The 16247-nt window shown below is 44.8% G+C and overlaps 1 protein-coding gene across 6 annotated transcripts in view; it reads left to right on the top strand.

The window, feature by feature from the left end:
• LOC140913636 (E3 ubiquitin-protein ligase rnf213-alpha-like) overlaps positions 1 to 16247 on the top strand; it is a 175631-nt gene that overhangs the window by 127850 nt on the left and 31534 nt on the right. For 5 of the 6 annotated variants that reach the window (XM_073350365.1, XM_073350364.1, XM_073350366.1 and 2 more), the window contains 10 exons: positions 44 to 164; positions 2218 to 2318; positions 3430 to 3603; positions 5708 to 5883; positions 6181 to 6277; positions 6377 to 6491; positions 7718 to 7901; positions 10682 to 10893; positions 11949 to 12050; positions 15289 to 15504. In XM_073350365.1, the coding sequence (XP_073206466.1) occupies positions 44 to 164; positions 2218 to 2318; positions 3430 to 3603; positions 5708 to 5883; positions 6181 to 6277; positions 6377 to 6491; positions 7718 to 7901; positions 10682 to 10893; positions 11949 to 12050; positions 15289 to 15504 (1498 nt within the window). The other variant, XM_073350367.1, reaches the window with a different exon arrangement.

Below are 16247 nucleotides of genomic sequence, written 5' to 3'. Positions count from 1 at the left end.
AGGCGCAGCTACTCTCAGTGAGGCAATTCTGTCTCTTTTTCAGACACCAGTGGAATTGCACCAACATTGTCTACCTGCTCATCGATCACCTGCTACATGATGAAACCAACATGAACGAGAAGCTGCTAAAGCTCGTTGTGAAGCAGTTTGTCTTCCTCTGGAATGTAGGTGTATAAAATAGCTCCCCGCTGCCCCTTTGAAACCGCATGGAACAAGAGGCTACAGCACTAAGGCCCCAGCAGAGTAGGGAAGGAGGATCGCTAGAAGAACTTTTTCATCCAAAAGTTTTTTTGGAGAAAAATGCAGATTTGGCAATACCAAAATGCTTCCTGAATTGATGTTGGTTTTGTCAGATTGTTTTGTTAGGCTCTGATACGGATGGGGGAGCAGGCAGATACCAGATACAGTGTTGGTATATAATACTCTAAATAGTTGTATTGATTACAATATAACTCCACACTCACTCCATGTTCACACCCCTTTCATATTACACCAGAGTGTGAAGATTAAAGCAAAGTCCTAATGGCCAGTCAAGGTCTGCTCCAGTCATGAGGCATGGGGAGCCTGGCACTACACATCTCTTCTTTATCAGGGCTCTGGATCGATGTCTGATTCCAAATTTCAGATATGTCAGGCAACTATTTATAGACCAGTCCATCTGTTGCGTCATTGGCTCTTTGTCTGTTTAAAGCCTTGTACCAATAACTCCAGGAAGACCGTTCCTGGCAAGCCTCCATAATACAGGACATTCCATTTCCTCCTATGGACATGACACAGTTGTTTTGCGCAGACAATCCTTGACCACTCATAACCTTAAATCCTCGCTTCAGTTGCCAAAACGCAACTCACGTACTCATGTCAAGCACACTGCATTTATACGAGGCCAAATGGCTTATAGCGGTTTATAACATATACTACTTTATATCTCAATAGTTTCAGTCAGAAAAAAAACTACAAAGAAAAAAATCAGGGGGAAAAAATCAAAACATTTCCATTTTTTGGTTCGAAATGACTTTTCCATTTCAAAAGTTCCTTTAATTTTAGTTTTTAATACAATTTTAAAAAATTAAAAATGGTTGGAATCAAAACAATGTTTCGGCTTTCTCCAAAATATTTTGTTCGATACTAAACAAATTTGACATGAAGCTAGTTTCCGCCCCCCGGCTCCATTTTTTTTGGAATTGTGAGTGAACCGAAAAATCCATTATCCACCCAGCTCTAGAGAGGATTCCTGTCCTCAGAGGATTCAACCACCCCCACCTTCACCCACATGAGACATGGTGTCCCTACAAGAGATCAGGAGGTAGCCTGCAGGTGGCCCAAGCTGCACTGATTCTGCACAGCTCCCCTACATACCGTCTCCTGCCCCTGTTACACAGTGATACTACACCCAGGCCCCCTGCAATCCTCAGCCCAGAATTAGAGCCTTACACAGGACAGAAAATCTGTTTGGCAAAAGGATACAGGGATTTGGAAATTTGGCTTAATTCCCAATTGGAACAAAAACTGAAAATTTCTAAATTTCCACAAAGAAAAATTAGTTTTGGGTTGATTCAAATGTTTTGATTCTTAATATTTTGGTATTAGACTATACAAAATATGTGGGTATTGTAGTGTAAAATATAATTTCCGTGTTTCAGAGTTTTGGTTTTCCGACAAAAAACAAGTTTTTGCAGGAACACATCCATTAAAGCTTTTGTTAGTCAATAACCCAGTTTTCCGTCAACAACATGCTTTGACCATCCTTTCTCAGCTGGTGTGCCCAGCAATGGAGACGTGTGTGTAACATCAGGCACTCAAGTTTTCAAAGTTTGGCCCCAGGTGTTTCTGAAAACCTTTGTAACCTTAATTCAGCCCCCCTGTGCTTCTGCATTATGATACAGTCTTTAATTACATGATCATGTGCCATGTGTTCTGTCAGACTCCTGGCTCATTCAGTGCACAGGATGAACAGTGAACGAGGGAGAATGTTTAAGGCTCTGGGCTGGGACTCAGAAGACTTGGGATCTAATCTGGGCTCTGCCCCAGACTTCCTATGTGATGTTGTACAAGACTATCAGAATGCATGCGCTAAAGGGGCAGAGTTAAGGTTGAATGGGCAACCTTGATGCTGGCATATCCTAACTTTTGAGTGCTTGCTTTTGCAAATGTAACTTTTTTAACACTTCTTTTGTCACTTAGAATGTAATGACATTCACTGTGCTTTATTTTCTGTAGTTACTGTACAAAATTGAAGACCATAAACCAGCAAAGATTTTTGAAGTTGTGACAAAAGTGCTGAAGAGATGCAGCAACAATGCTGCTACCGTCTACCTTGTGTAAGTCGAGCAAACAAGCAAAAAAGACCATTGTGGGTAAATTTTCAGCAAGAGCATTTTTAGCAGGCAATGTGTCTATTAATTACGCTTGCAAATTAGTTTATTTCCTGACAATATTTTTATTTCCATGTACCATGTAACTCAGCGTTCAGTGCTGTACCCACACATATGGAAAACATTTTGCATTATGTACCATAGGTCTGAACGATTCCCCCTCCCCTGAGCACCCCCTTGCGGCTGGGCACCTTCATACCAGGACTAATGTCCCACTTCTCCTCTCGGGCCCCTTAGGCCTCCCCAACAGACTCTCTTGCCTCAAAAAATACTCCTCCTTCTGGCCAACTTATTACAAAAAACTACTGCAAAGAACCCAGAACAAGAGTCCCAAAACATTGTCCATTTATAACCCGCAGCACCTATAGTCCTTAAAATCACAAGACAGCAGCAGGACATACCACTCTCTGGCATCTTCCACCACACCACAGCCCTTTGTCAGTCCTCTCCTGTCCTTCTCCCAGGAAAACCACCCCAGCCCTTCCAGCTGGAGTACAACCCTGCTCTTCCCAGTGGCAATGCCTACCCCCACTCCCCCAGCCTCTCTGCTGGGAGATCATCCTCACCAGGGGAGCATCCATCACTCCTCCTATTACGCTAACTTTTTCCAGTTCTTCTGGGTGGTGATGTCAGCAGGTAATCCCCTCTGCTGCTCCCCTTGCCTTCAGTCCTTTCTGGCCCTGGCTCTCTGGCTTGGGGAGGTCAGCCAAGGAACCCTTCTGCTGCTTCTCTGCCTTCAGCCTTTCCCCAGGAACCTCCTGCAGCCTCCTTCAGGGACTTCCTCCCTCTCTGATTCTCCCTGATCCTATATATCCCCAGGTGCTGTTCTGCATTGTAATTGGCCAAACTGAAAGCACCTGTTCTGGCAGAGGGGAGCAGGACCTGCTTTATTGAAAGAAGCCAGCCACCCTGTGCAATCGGACTTATGTATATTGCCGTGGAGCTTGGGCCCAGCTATGCAAGGCTTTATTATTATTTATTTATTAACTCTGTAAGGCACAAGGCAGCGGAGAATCAGATCCCGTGAATTGCATCTTGCTTTCGTGGTGTCTTTCAGGAAGGGCGTGAACGAGTGCAAAAGCTGCCAGAACGAGATCACTGACCCAGCTGAGCTGCCCTGTGGTCACATTTTCTGCACACAGTGCATCCGGGAGTGGAACATCAGGCAGTGCAAGATCTGCAAGGAGAGCGTCCCCAAGGATTATATTCCCACCGCCTCCCAGATCACCAGGTACTGCACAGTTGCCTGACTCTGTGATTTGGGACACTTGTTTAGCAGTAATATTCCTGCTAATCTCTGTTACTGACAGCGTGGCCGGAACGGTTGCTTTTCTTCCACACCCCTCCACTACGTTTCTTTGAGCTCTTAGAAAAACGGGCTGCTCCCTCTCCAAGACTGGTACCGGACATAGCTCCTTGTTCTGCTGAAGGATTTCCCGAGATAGGTCTGTCCGTAAACAATGACTTTAATGGGACTTCGTGCATGCAGGGTCTGCACACACTGATCCCTTTTCAGGACTGGGGGCCTGGGATTGTAAATATCTGAAGTTGCAGATTATAAAAGGGGGCTCTGGTGGCACAAAGGGGACTGAAAGCGGGTGCATCTCCCCGCATAGAGCTGATGGAGAGTAGCATTTTCCAATGTGGCTTTAGGATTTAGGAACCTAGGTCCCATTAAAAATCATGCTTTTGAAAATGGTATCTGTGCATAGGCACTGACTCTGTGGGTGCTCTGGGGCTCAAGCACCCCCAGAAAAAAATTGGGGGTGCTCAGTACCCACGGGGCTGGCCATTGATCAGCTGTGCGGTGGCCCCTGGGGCTGGCCATGGCTTCAGTGGCTCCCGCCACTTGCTCCTTTTCACCCTCAACTCTCCTCACTCACCCTTAAGGCAGGAGGGGGCAGAAAGGACCAAGCAGCAGGCAAGAGGTGCTCGGGAGTGGGGGCAGAGAGGAGTGAGTGGTGGGCAGGTGGGTGGAGCCTTGGGGAGGGGGCGGAGAGGAGTGAGCAGGGGGGGCCTTGGGGGAGGGGGTGAAGAGGAGCGAGCGGCAGCAGGGTTGAGGGGGAGCCTCGGGGGCAGAGGCAGAAAAGAGGGAGTGGGAGGCATTCAGGGGGCAGGAAGAGGCAGAGTAGGGGCGGGGCCTCTGGAGGGGCAGAGTAGGGGAGGAGCCTTGGGGGAGGGACAGAGTGGGGGTGGGGCACCCAGCGTGGGGGTGGGGCACCTACTGTCAAAAACAAAAGTCAGCACCTGTGTATCTGTGGCGAGTTCTGTGTCAAGCCTGTCCTTGCAGCTGGTGCAGAGGCCATGTATGGGGGACAGGCGGCTGGCTGCAGAACATCCAGCCCTTAGACTCATAGCCAGCTGATCCGTTCACAGGCAGCCCTAAGCTATGGTGGTCCCAGGTTCAGAAACCTGCAAGTGACCCCTCTGTGCTCCCCATCTTACCTTCACCCAGCACGCGTTGGAGGTTTGAGCCCAGGGCTCCAGTGTCAGGGGTCAGCTTCTTCTGATTTTAGGTAATTATTTTTAGATACATTTTTAGGAGCCATAAATGATTTTTTAAGCATTTTTCTGGAATTGTGTCATTATGGCAGCTGTCACCAGGTAGGGCTGTTACACACACTGTTTTTTCACAGCATGCGAGCAGGTTTCAATTCTAGGGAAGACAATGTGTGTTGTTATTTTGCGATAATGCAGAGTTTTGGGTAGGGAGAGTTGTGTGAGCAGCAGGAGAATTTGCTGTCTGCCTTGGGCTCTTGTTTAGAATGGACTGTCTCCCTGGGGACTGGGTGATTAGCTTTGGGCTGACGTTCCTGGGAGAAGGGCTGAAATGTGTGATAGAATTTGGCAACATTAACTCCCAGTGAATAAAGTTGTTTTGCCCAGAATGTGGAATAATTCATATCGGGCAGAATTATTATTGACTTTACAGGATCAAGTCCTCTTAACTTAGCAAGAGTAGTGGAGCTATGTGCATGTTTCAGCACAGAGAGATTTGAAGATTCATAGATTTTTAAGGCCAGAAGGTGCCATTAGGTCATGAGGCCAGAGAATCTCACCCAGTGATGTCTACATCATGCACATAACTTTGGCTTGAGCTATAGCAGATCTTTTAGAAACATATTCAGTCTTGATTTAAAGATTTCAGATGATGGCAAAACCACCACTTCCCTTGGTAACTTGCTCCAATGGTTAATCATCCTCAAGGTTACAATTTTTGCCTTTGTTCCAGTCTCAATATATGTAACTTCAGCTTCCAGCCATTCTCATTTTGTTTGCTACCTTATATATTAAAATAGTAACATTTAAAAAAAAAAATCTTTTTCTCGCCCTAGGGAGGCAGTTGCAAATCACAACAAATTCAGGAGGAAGTGCAACTCCTTCTTTGTGGAGTTTGTCAGTAGTTACTGTTTTGGGGACAAAATCCCTCCATCTGCAGAGATCATCGAACAACTGATTAAGTTCGTGGCTTGCAAACCTTCTAACGCAGAACATCAAGGGGTTAGAAAGGGTGAGTGATGTGTGTAACACAGAAACGGCTCGATCCTGCCAATCCCAGTTGTTCAGATATCCCGAGTCAGGCCCCAAAACTCATGACAGTGACTTTAAAATCATGAGATAAAAACCCAAACAATAAATACGAGGTTTTTTTATTTGCCTTCTGGTGTTGGAGCTTTTAGGGCAATTCACACCAGCTGGGGGTCTGACCCTTTGACTCCAGTGTAGCTATGGGGGGTTCACACCAGTGAGGGATCTGGTCTTGTGCTCAGAAAAAAAAAAAGTAATCCATTCTACTCTTTGTTTTCAGTGTACAAACCAACGAGTGACTTGTCGCCCTTTGAAGAATGCATGGATCCGAGTCCTACTGTCAAGTCCTCCCTTTTGAAAATGCTGCTTCGGTGCAGGTTGGTTCTAGTTCTTCCAGTGGCTATATTAACTGTGTTTCACTCACAGATCCACGTTGGGTATATTCAGTTTTATAACTTATGTCCATTTCCTCCTAGACTAGACGATGTGAAGGAACACCTGGAAGGGTATCTCTCCAGGATGGAGGAAGTATTATCATTAAATCAAAGCAGTCGCAATGATTTCTATTTCATGGTAGTGTGCTGCTTTGAGGTGAGTCCCATGAAGAGTCTGTGGAGAAACGTAGACATTTTATTACATCCATAATAACTATGTTAAAAGAATAGTTAAGGTTGCAAAGTCAAGTACTCCAATGTTAGGAAATGCTAAAATTAAGGTTACCTGTGCAGTCTTCACTTTTGCTCTGGCATATGCTTTACAATACAGTCTGAAGTTACATAACCAGATACTATTTTTTCCACAGAATGCCTGCCTCAATCAGTATATGAAGTTACTCAATATTTATTTATGTATTTGTATTTTTGTAGCGCCTAGGAGTACTAGTTATGGGCCATTTACCCCGCATTGTACCAGATGCTGTACAAACTTGTGTGCCCCCGCCTTATTCTCTGCACACCACCCAGACCCTGCACCGAATTCAGAAGTATTAATTCTACGGTGCTCTCGCTAGAGTATCAGAGTGCCTCACAAACGTTAATGAATTCATCTTCACAATGCCCCTGTGAGAATAGGTGATATTATTATGCCCATTTTACAGCTGTTGCACTGAGACACAGAGAGATTTCTGCCAAATTGTCAGACGTCTCCACTAATTTTGGGTGCCCGATTTGAGATCCCCAGGGCTGACAAGCAGAGTACTTAGAATTTTTATAGCCTTTTATGTGTTCATAGCACAGCTCCCATTGACCTCAGTTGCAGCTGTGAATACTCAGCACTTGTACAAGTCAGACCCAGGTATCTCACGTTGGGCACCCAGAAATGGAGAAACATACAATTAATGGCCAGTTCTCCCATTTTCAGAAATAACTTTGGTACTTAGGAGCCTAAATCTCACTGACTTTATGAGACTTAGGGGAAAATTCAGCGGTGCCTAAGTCACTTAGGAGTCTAAGTCTCATAGATGTTCAGTGACTTTTGGCTCCTAAATCACGTTGGCACTTTGGAAAATTTTACCCTTAGGCTCGCAGAGAGGGGCAAAAGATGTGGGGGGATAGAAACCAGGGTGGGGAGAAGTGGACGGGAGAGAGACAGGAGCTCTTACCCCCAGGCTGTTATTTTTAATCAGTGGCATTGTTTCAAAATGACCAGAACAATTTTATTTTTTGTAGCCTTTAAAGTTAATGTCTGCTGTGTGGTGCGGGGAGAAGGGAAAAGTTGAGTCACTAAAAAAAACCTGCCCAACCAACTGCATCCCCTTTACCACAGGGGTACTGTCTGTTCACTACTGTACATTTTTAAAAATTCTCTCTCTTGAACAGGATTTTATGTATTCCTCCTTTCAAGAAGACGCCAGCCAGAATTCAGAGCACTTGTTCTCCACTGCAGATCTGTCTGCTCCCAGCTCTGTCACTCTCACCAGCATTGAAAACCTGCAGTTCATTGCTAAGCTCCGACTCGCCATCGGTAACGTTGCAGCTGTGCTTGGCAGAGAGCTGCCAAGTGGTAAGTGGAGTTTCTAACCGTTTTCCAGTTGTGCTGGACATCAGGGAAGATTGGTTAGAGAACCGTTCAGCTCCATGGATGTTGTTTGCTTTAAGGGTTGTGTTTGTCCAGAGTAATTTCCAGAGCTGATCAAAACATTTTCAGCTGAACAGTTTTCTATTGGAAAACGCTGTCCCATCCGAACTGAAATGTGTTGTGGGAATGCGTCGATTTTGATGAAATTTTTAACAGAAAAGTTTTGAAACATTTTGCAATTGAAATGAAGCGTTTTATTTGATTTTTGTCATTTTCATTCAGTTTCATTTTGATTTTTACTTTTTGTTTTAACGTTATCATTTCAGTTCAATTTTCTCATTTTGACTTTCATATATTATGTATGACGTGATCAAACTGAAATGTTTTGACATTATCAAACGTTTCATTTCAATAAGGTTGTTTCTATGTGAAACCCTTCTGCCTGTTGGAATTGGCAGCAACAAGGGCCGGGTTCAGTATCTAGGGGTTCCTTTTCGACAGTACAACACAAAACTGGCTTGAGCCCCCACCCAGTGACCTGGGACAATTACACACCACCCCCAGGGCGCCTCTAAGAGGCAGTACTTCCCCTCTTGCAAGCACTGAGTCTGTGTATGGAAAAGAAAACTTTTAATAAAAGGGTAAAGGAACCCAGCATTAATTGGGGAAAACACGACAAACATGATTCAGAAACAGATGGCCATGAACAAAACACCCACACCAGAGTACACAGGGGAGTGTCCTTTTCCTCAGTCTCTCACCTTGTGGTATGAAAGTCTGACAAACAAATGTCCCTTTAACACACCACTCCCCTGTCCCTCCACCGCACCCCACTCACAGTTGTTGTCCTTGGTCAGTGAAGACCCAGAGTTCAGAGGTGCATCTCTGTGAGTTCACCTCCCATCCAGGGGATGAAGGACACCCAGCAATGCTTCAGCTGTCACTCCACTGTTGGCCACTCGCTCCACCACTGCTCGCGGAGCCATCAGCCACTTTATTGGCCGCTCGTTCTGCTGCCACTCACTCCACCAGCTCACTCTGCTGTTGCTTGCTCTGGCAGCCGCTCACTCCTATGTCAGCTGCTCTGCCATCGCTCACTCCACCACTGCCCTCTAGAGCAACCTCTGGAATGTCTTGAGGTCCCCCCACTTAACACAGCTCTCAGTGATTTCAGCTGTTACAGGGGGAGCCTCATTGCTAGGGCAGGCTGGGCAGTCACTTTTACCAGAGACGCTGTCCCATAGCAGCTCTAATGCTTGGACCTGGTTATCAGTGATTTCAGCTGTAGGGATCCAAAACAAAAGACTCTCAACTGAATCTTAATCAGCTCTGTCATTAAACAGTGGAGAGGGGGAAGGACAAATGTGTCGAGAACTCTTCGGCAGAGCTCACACCACCATGTACAGACACCTGTCCCCACCCTCTCACCTCTTCACTGGGCTTCAGCTCTCCTACCTCCTTCTTAGCAGGTGGAGTTCAGCTGAGGTTGAACCTCTCAGTCAGGGTATGCCAAGCACAGATCTGCTGCCCTCTATTCACACAACAAGGGTAATAAAACTGTATTACTCCTGCACCCAATACCAAAATGCAATCCAACACCAGCCAAAAGTGATCATTTGGGCAAAGCTGCTCCATCATGCTGCACACTTAGGCAGAGTGGGCATGTCTATGCAAACTAGGTCGGCTCCTGATGTCTTCTTCCCCAGTTCATCACTAGATGTCAGGGGAGAGCTCAGTCAGACTCTGCTTACAGATCTTTCTGAATCGGAATATTTCATACATGAAATATTTTGAGATTTTGACTTTTCCTCATCATTTGGGACCAATACAAATTTAGAAATGTCAGAATTTCCCACAGAACAGAAATTCCATTTTCCAGCCAGCTCTGATCATTACTGGAAAATACAACCTTAAATGACAAGATGTACAAAAGTGTGTGGTACCTACAGAAACAAATGTCCCACTTCTATATGGCCAGCACGTTTACCCAGCTGACTTTAGTGAAATGATCTTTCCCCTCAATTTCACTTGGTATGAGGTCACCAAATTAAAAGAGACAGGGTAAAATCTTCTTTAAATGAGTTTTTAAAGTATTTAAGTCAAGAATTTAAGTCTGTTTCTCAAAGCTCCACTCTAGCTCAGCCAGGAATTATTGGGCCAGATGCAGGAATCACCAGGCGAGATTCTCTGGCTTGGGTTATTCATAGATTCCCAAATCAGAAGGGATTATTATGATCATCTAGTGCAGCATAAGCCACAGAACTTCCCCCAAATAATTCCTAGAGCAGCACTTTTTATAAAAACATCCAATCTTGATTTACAAGATTATGCAGGAGGCTGAACTGGGTGGATACAATGAGCCCATTTGACCTGAAAATCTGAGACCTAAAAATGTCTGACCTCTCTGAATGCTGTAGGCTCTGCAAGACCAAACTCACTGTTGCCACAAAATTAATGGTGGCCACATTTAGTCCTACAGGATGAATTTTATCCATGAAGCAGTTTTCACTGGGAGGTGGTATTGCATTTTATACCTGTAAATCTTCACTTCAGAAGGGTTAACGGAAGGACTGTTCCTTCTGGTTCAGATGAAGTGTATCTATTCAAATGGGGTCTTTCTTGACTTTCTCCTTTTTTCCCCTTTTATCTTAAATACTATGGTAACATTACTGCAGGGATTTCATTGCATATGAGCTTTGAACAACCGTGAAGCTAGGCAGCAATATTGCATTGGTTTGGGGCTAATACTGAACTCTGCTTGGCAGCTGCAGACCAGAATACAGGGACCAGTGCTGAAACTGCAGAAAAACAGTCCCAACTTGTGAATTCAATGAAAACTCTGGTTGAAAAGGCCCAAACACCTTGGCCTCAAATATTCCTTATTAGAAATCTTTGTAATTTCTATGGGATGAACATAATGCAGAAGATTCTTCAGCGAGAGCAGTGGATTTTACCCAGAGGGATTGAGACTTCACAGGTAAGTGGCTTCCAAAGGCAACAGAATTTTATGCTTACAAACTATTCATACAGTTTCTGTATCTCCTTTCTACGGGATGGTTAATTCAAGAGACCTGTATTCACCTGAAAGCCAAGGGCATCCCTAAGGGGGTGCAGGGCCTAGGACAACACTCCCCCCCGCCTCTTCCTGCCCCCGCTCCGCCCCGCCTCTTCCCTCACCCACTCTGCTCCCGCTTCACCCCTTCCTGCTCCACCCCCATTCTGCCCCTTCCCTCCAGCCCCTGCCCCCACCCTGCCTCTTTCTGCCCCTTCCCCCAAACCCCTGCCCCACCTCTCCCCCAAAGTGTGGGGCCTGGGGCAACTACCCCAAACCGTCCAATGGCTCTGCTGAAAGCAGTTTTGTTCTTGATAAGCAAAAAGTGCTCCAAACCATAACATTGGTAAGACATGACCTTTCTGCTTTTGTGTGTTATTTTCAAAATGATGTTGGTATTTAGACTGAGAGCTCTTTATGGCAGGGACTGTCTCTCAGTAAGTGGGTGCAGTGCCTTGCACAATGGGGCTCTGATCTTAGTTACTGTGGGCAGGTTTACACTTAAAATACTGCACTGGTGCAGCTGCCCCGCTGTAGCTCTTTAATGAAGATGCCCTATGCTGACAGGAGAGAGCTCTCCCGTCGATGTAGTTAATCCTCCTCCCCGACAGGCAGTAGCTACATCTGCAGGAGAGGTTCTCCTGCTCACTGACATAACACTGTCTACATGGTTTGGTTGATATAACTACATCGCTCAGGGGGACTGATGTCAGTCGCTGTGTGTCTGGGCAATGTCTGGCACTATGGGCCTCAATCAAGATCACGGCTTCTAGACACTGCCATAATACAAATAATAAACCAATAAATAAAATAAGAATAATAATTAATAATAAAATACATGAAAAACATTTTGATTAACCTTCAAATGTAACTGGTCTGATAGGATTCTTTAGCAGCCTCTTGCTGTAAAATGATGTGCCTTAAATAATACATAAACCGCTTCTTTATAACAAAAGTATAAAATATTTTTATTTCCTTAGGACATAAAAATCAGCTCCAATACACCACTGATGCTTGTGACGCTAGACAGAGCAAGAGGCCACATTAAAAACACAGAATCTGAAGAAGCCAAGCAAATAACAGTGAGTGTCTGTTTTCTATTTTAATGGAACATGGTTTGGTTTGTGATTCTGTACAAGTGAAATTCTGTACAAGTGAAATTCACCCCTGTGCAGAGAGCCAGCACAATTTACACCAGCTAAGGATCTGCCACATAGGACCTGAATCAGAGAACTAGAAGGGACCTCGAGAGGCCATCAAGTCCAGCCCCCTCCACTCATGGCAGGACCAAGCACCATCTAGACCATCCCTGACAGGTTTCTGTCAAACCTGCTCTTAAAAATCTCCAGTGATGGAGATTCCACAACCTCCCTAGGCAATTTATTCCAGTGCCTAACCGCCCTGACAGTTAGGAAGTTTTCCCTAATGTCCAACCTAAACCTCCCTTGCTGCAATTTAAGCCCTTTGCTTCTTGATCTATCTTCAGAGGTTAAGAAAAGCAATTTTTCTTCCTCCTCCTTGTAACAACCTTTTAGGTACTTGAAAACTGTTATCATGTCCTGTCTCAGTCTTCTCTTCTCCAGACTAAACAAACCCAATTTTTTCAATCTTCTCTTATAGGTCATGTTTTCTAGACCTTTAATCATTGTTTTGCTCTTCTCTGGACTCTCTAATTTGTCCACATCCTTCCTGAAATGTGGTGCCCAGAACTGGACACAATACTTCAGTTGAGGCCTAATCAGCGCGGAGTAGAGTGGAAGAATTACTTTTCGTGTCTTGCTTTCAACACTCCTGCTAATACAGCCCAGAAGGATGTCTGCTTTTTTTGCAACAGTGTTACACTATTGAATGACTCATATTTAGTTTGTGGTCCACTATGACCCCTAGATCCCTTTCCACAGTACTCCTTCCTAGGCAGTCATTGCTCATTCTGTATGTGTGCAACTGTTTGTTCCTTCTTCAGTGGAGAACTTTGCATTTGTCCTTATTGAATTTCATCCTATTTACCTCAGACCATTTCTCCAGTTTGTCCAGATCATTTTGAATTTTAATCCTATCCTCCAAAGCATTTGCAACCCCTCCCATCTTGGTATCATCCACAAACTTTATAAGCATACTCTCTATGCCATTATCTAAATTGTTGATGAACAGGACCCAAAACTGATCTCTGCGGGACCCCACTCGTTATGCCCTTCCAGCATGACTGTGAACCACTGATAACTACTCTCTGGGAATGGTTTTCCAGCCAGTTATGCACCCACCTTATAGTAGCTCCATCTAGGTTGCATTTCCGTAGTTTTGTTTATGAGAAGGTCATGCGAGACAGTATCAAAAGCCTTATTAAAGTCAAGATATACCACATCTGTTGCTTCCCCACAAGTCTTGTTACCCTGTCAAAGAAAGCTATCCGGTTGGTTTGACACAATTTGTTTTTGACAAATCCATGCTGACTGTTACTTATCATCTTATTATCTTCTAGATGTTTGCAAACTAATTGCTTAATTATTTGCTCCATTATCTTTCTGGGTACAGAAGTTAAGCTGACTGCTCTGTAATTCCCTGGGTTGTCCTTATTTCCCTTTTTATTGATGGGCACTATAATTGCCCTTTTTCAGCCTTCTGGAATCTCTCCCATCTTCCATGACTTTTCAAAGATAATCACTAATGGCTCAGATATCTCCTCAGTCAGCTCCTTGAGTATTCTAGAATGCATTTCATCAGGCCTTGGTGACTTGGGGACGTCTAATTTGTCCAAGTAATTTTTAACTTGTTTTTTCCCTATTTTAGCCTCTTCTGATCCTATCTTAGTTTCACTTGCATTCACTACGTTAAATGCCCAATCACCACCAACCTTCGTGGTGAAAACCAAATCAATGGAGTCATTAAGCACCTCTGCCATTTCTACATTTTCTGTTGTTCCCTCCTCCCACTGAGTAACCAGCCTACCCTGTCCTTGGTCTTCCTCTTGCTTCTAATGTATTTGTAGAATGTTTTGTTTTCAGCCTTTATGTCTCTAGCTAGTTTGATCTCATTTTGTGCCTTGGCCTTTCTAATTTTGTCCCTACATACTTGTGTTATTTGTTTATATTCATCCTATTTAATTTGACCTAGTTTCCACTTTTTGAAGGACTCTTTTTTTTTTTTTTTTTTTAAGATCACTGAAGATCTCCTGATTAAGTCAGGGTGGTCTCTAGCCATACTTTCTGTCTTTCCTGCACTTAGGATGGAAGAATCCCATGCACCGCTACAGACTAGGGACCGAATGGCTAGGCAGCAGTTCTGCAGAAAAGGACCTAGGGGTTACAGTGGACGAGAAGCTGGATCTGAGTCAACAGTGTGCCCTTGTTGCCAAGAAGGCCAATGGCATTTTGGGATGTATAAGTAGGGGCATTGCCAGCAGATCGAGGGACATGATGGTTCCCCTCTATTTGACATTGGTGAGGCCTCATCTGGAGTACAGTTTTGGGCCCACACTACAAGAAGGATGTGGAAAAATTGGAAGGAGTCCAGTGGAGGGCAACAAAAATGATTAGGGGACTGGAACACATGACTTATGAGGAGAGGCTGAGGGAACTGGGATTGTTTCGTCTACGGAATAGAAGAATGAGAGGGGATTTGATAGCTGCTTTCAACTACCTGAAAGGGGGTTCCAAGGAGGATGGACCTCGACTGTTCTCAGTGGTAGCAGAAGACAGAACAAGGAGTAATGGTCTCAAGTTGCAGTGGGGGAGGTTTAGGTTGGATATTAGGAAAAACTTTTTCACTAGGAGGGTGGTGAAACACTGGAATGCGTTACCTAGGAAGGTGGTGGAATCTCCTTCCTTAAAAGTTTTTAAGGTCAGGCTTGACAAAGCCCTGGCTGGGATGGTTTAGTTGGGGATTGGTCCTGCTTTGAGCAGGGGGTTGGACTAGATGACCTCCTGAGGTCCCTTCCAACCCTGATATTCTATGATTCTATGATTCCTATGCAGTGGGATAGTTTGCTCTTGTGGGCAATGGGTCTTAACTGGTGCCTACTGTAATTATAGGGAATGTGCCTTTAAGGTCTGAGCTTCCCAGACAGACAGTCAGGTGGGCTGCTGTGAATCTCTTGTTATTATAGCCAGTTGGAAACAGACAGAACAAAGCAGATCTCTTTGCAAGCTTCTATGCACTGAGCAATCACTGAACACCACACCTTGGTCTTGCGCTGGCTTCTCTGCACAGTGGTGAATTTCACCCTGATTATAAAACACAACAGACAGTGGTGTGACCCTCTGGAGTGAAATGTGCAAAGTGGAGCCCATAAACCTCTCTCTGTTTTATTTGATTGTCATTTAGGCCATCACAAAGCAAATGGAGAGGCTCCTACAGGCACCGCTGCCATCAGAAGAATCCGTGGAAAACAAATTGGAAAAGATCATGAGTGACGTGAGCAGCCAGGAAAATGCAGCCTTGCTGGAAGTGGTGCTGCATACTGCTCTCACGCTGACCCTGTCCCAGAACCCACTCACCGAGCTGTTCAAATCCATCTGCTTCCAGCCCAGCGCTGTCAAGGTGAGTCTAAAGCAAAGAGCCATTGTATTCCTCCTCGGCCCCAGCAGCTCTGTAGTGCCAGTGACCTAATCCCCTTTATGCCCCTTTCTGTCTGAAGTGTCAGTTACAGCAGCTTTTGGGTGTGGGAGGAACTTAAGATCTGTCCCTATAAATACAGATATATTTAAAATCATCCAAAATCATGGCCATCGTGCCACATCCCACCTGCACTTTTCTTCTGGTTCTCGTCTCTTTCTGTTAACTCAATCGCTAACCAGAGACTTTGGATTTTCTAGTCCAAAAACTTCCAAAGTCACTATTTGCATTTCCCCCTTTGTCCAATGACACATGCTGGGGATATGTGCATGACAGCACCTGCCTGAGGTTCTGGGGGCCCCAGGGAAATAGTACCGAAAGAATTTAAGGACAGAAAGAACCATTATAACCCCTGCATAACCCAGGCCAGAGAATCTCACTCAATTACCATTGTTTGGAGCCCTGAATTATTCGCCTCTCTGTCTGTCCGTATGTGTGTGTCTGTCTGTTTGCAGTGACTCATTATCTTAATGTCAGCTGATAAAGATAGATTTTCCTGTTGAAATCAAAAGGGAAATCAAAGTTTCCACAGGTCATTGGGCCGGATACAGGAATTGCTGGGTGAGATTCTCTGGACTGTGCTATGCAGGAGGCTGGGTTGGATGGTCAGAAAGGTTCCTTCTGGCCTTGACATCGATGACTCTTTCCCTTTGTGCTCATGTGGCTGG

Source organism: Lepidochelys kempii, chromosome 6 (assembly GCF_965140265.1).
Source record: "Lepidochelys kempii isolate rLepKem1 chromosome 6, rLepKem1.hap2, whole genome shotgun sequence".
In the NCBI taxonomy this organism is placed as follows: domain Eukaryota; kingdom Metazoa; phylum Chordata; order Testudines; family Cheloniidae; genus Lepidochelys; species Lepidochelys kempii.
The sequence above is the reverse complement of the archived record's forward strand: the minus strand, read 5'-3'. Positions and strand labels throughout refer to the sequence as shown.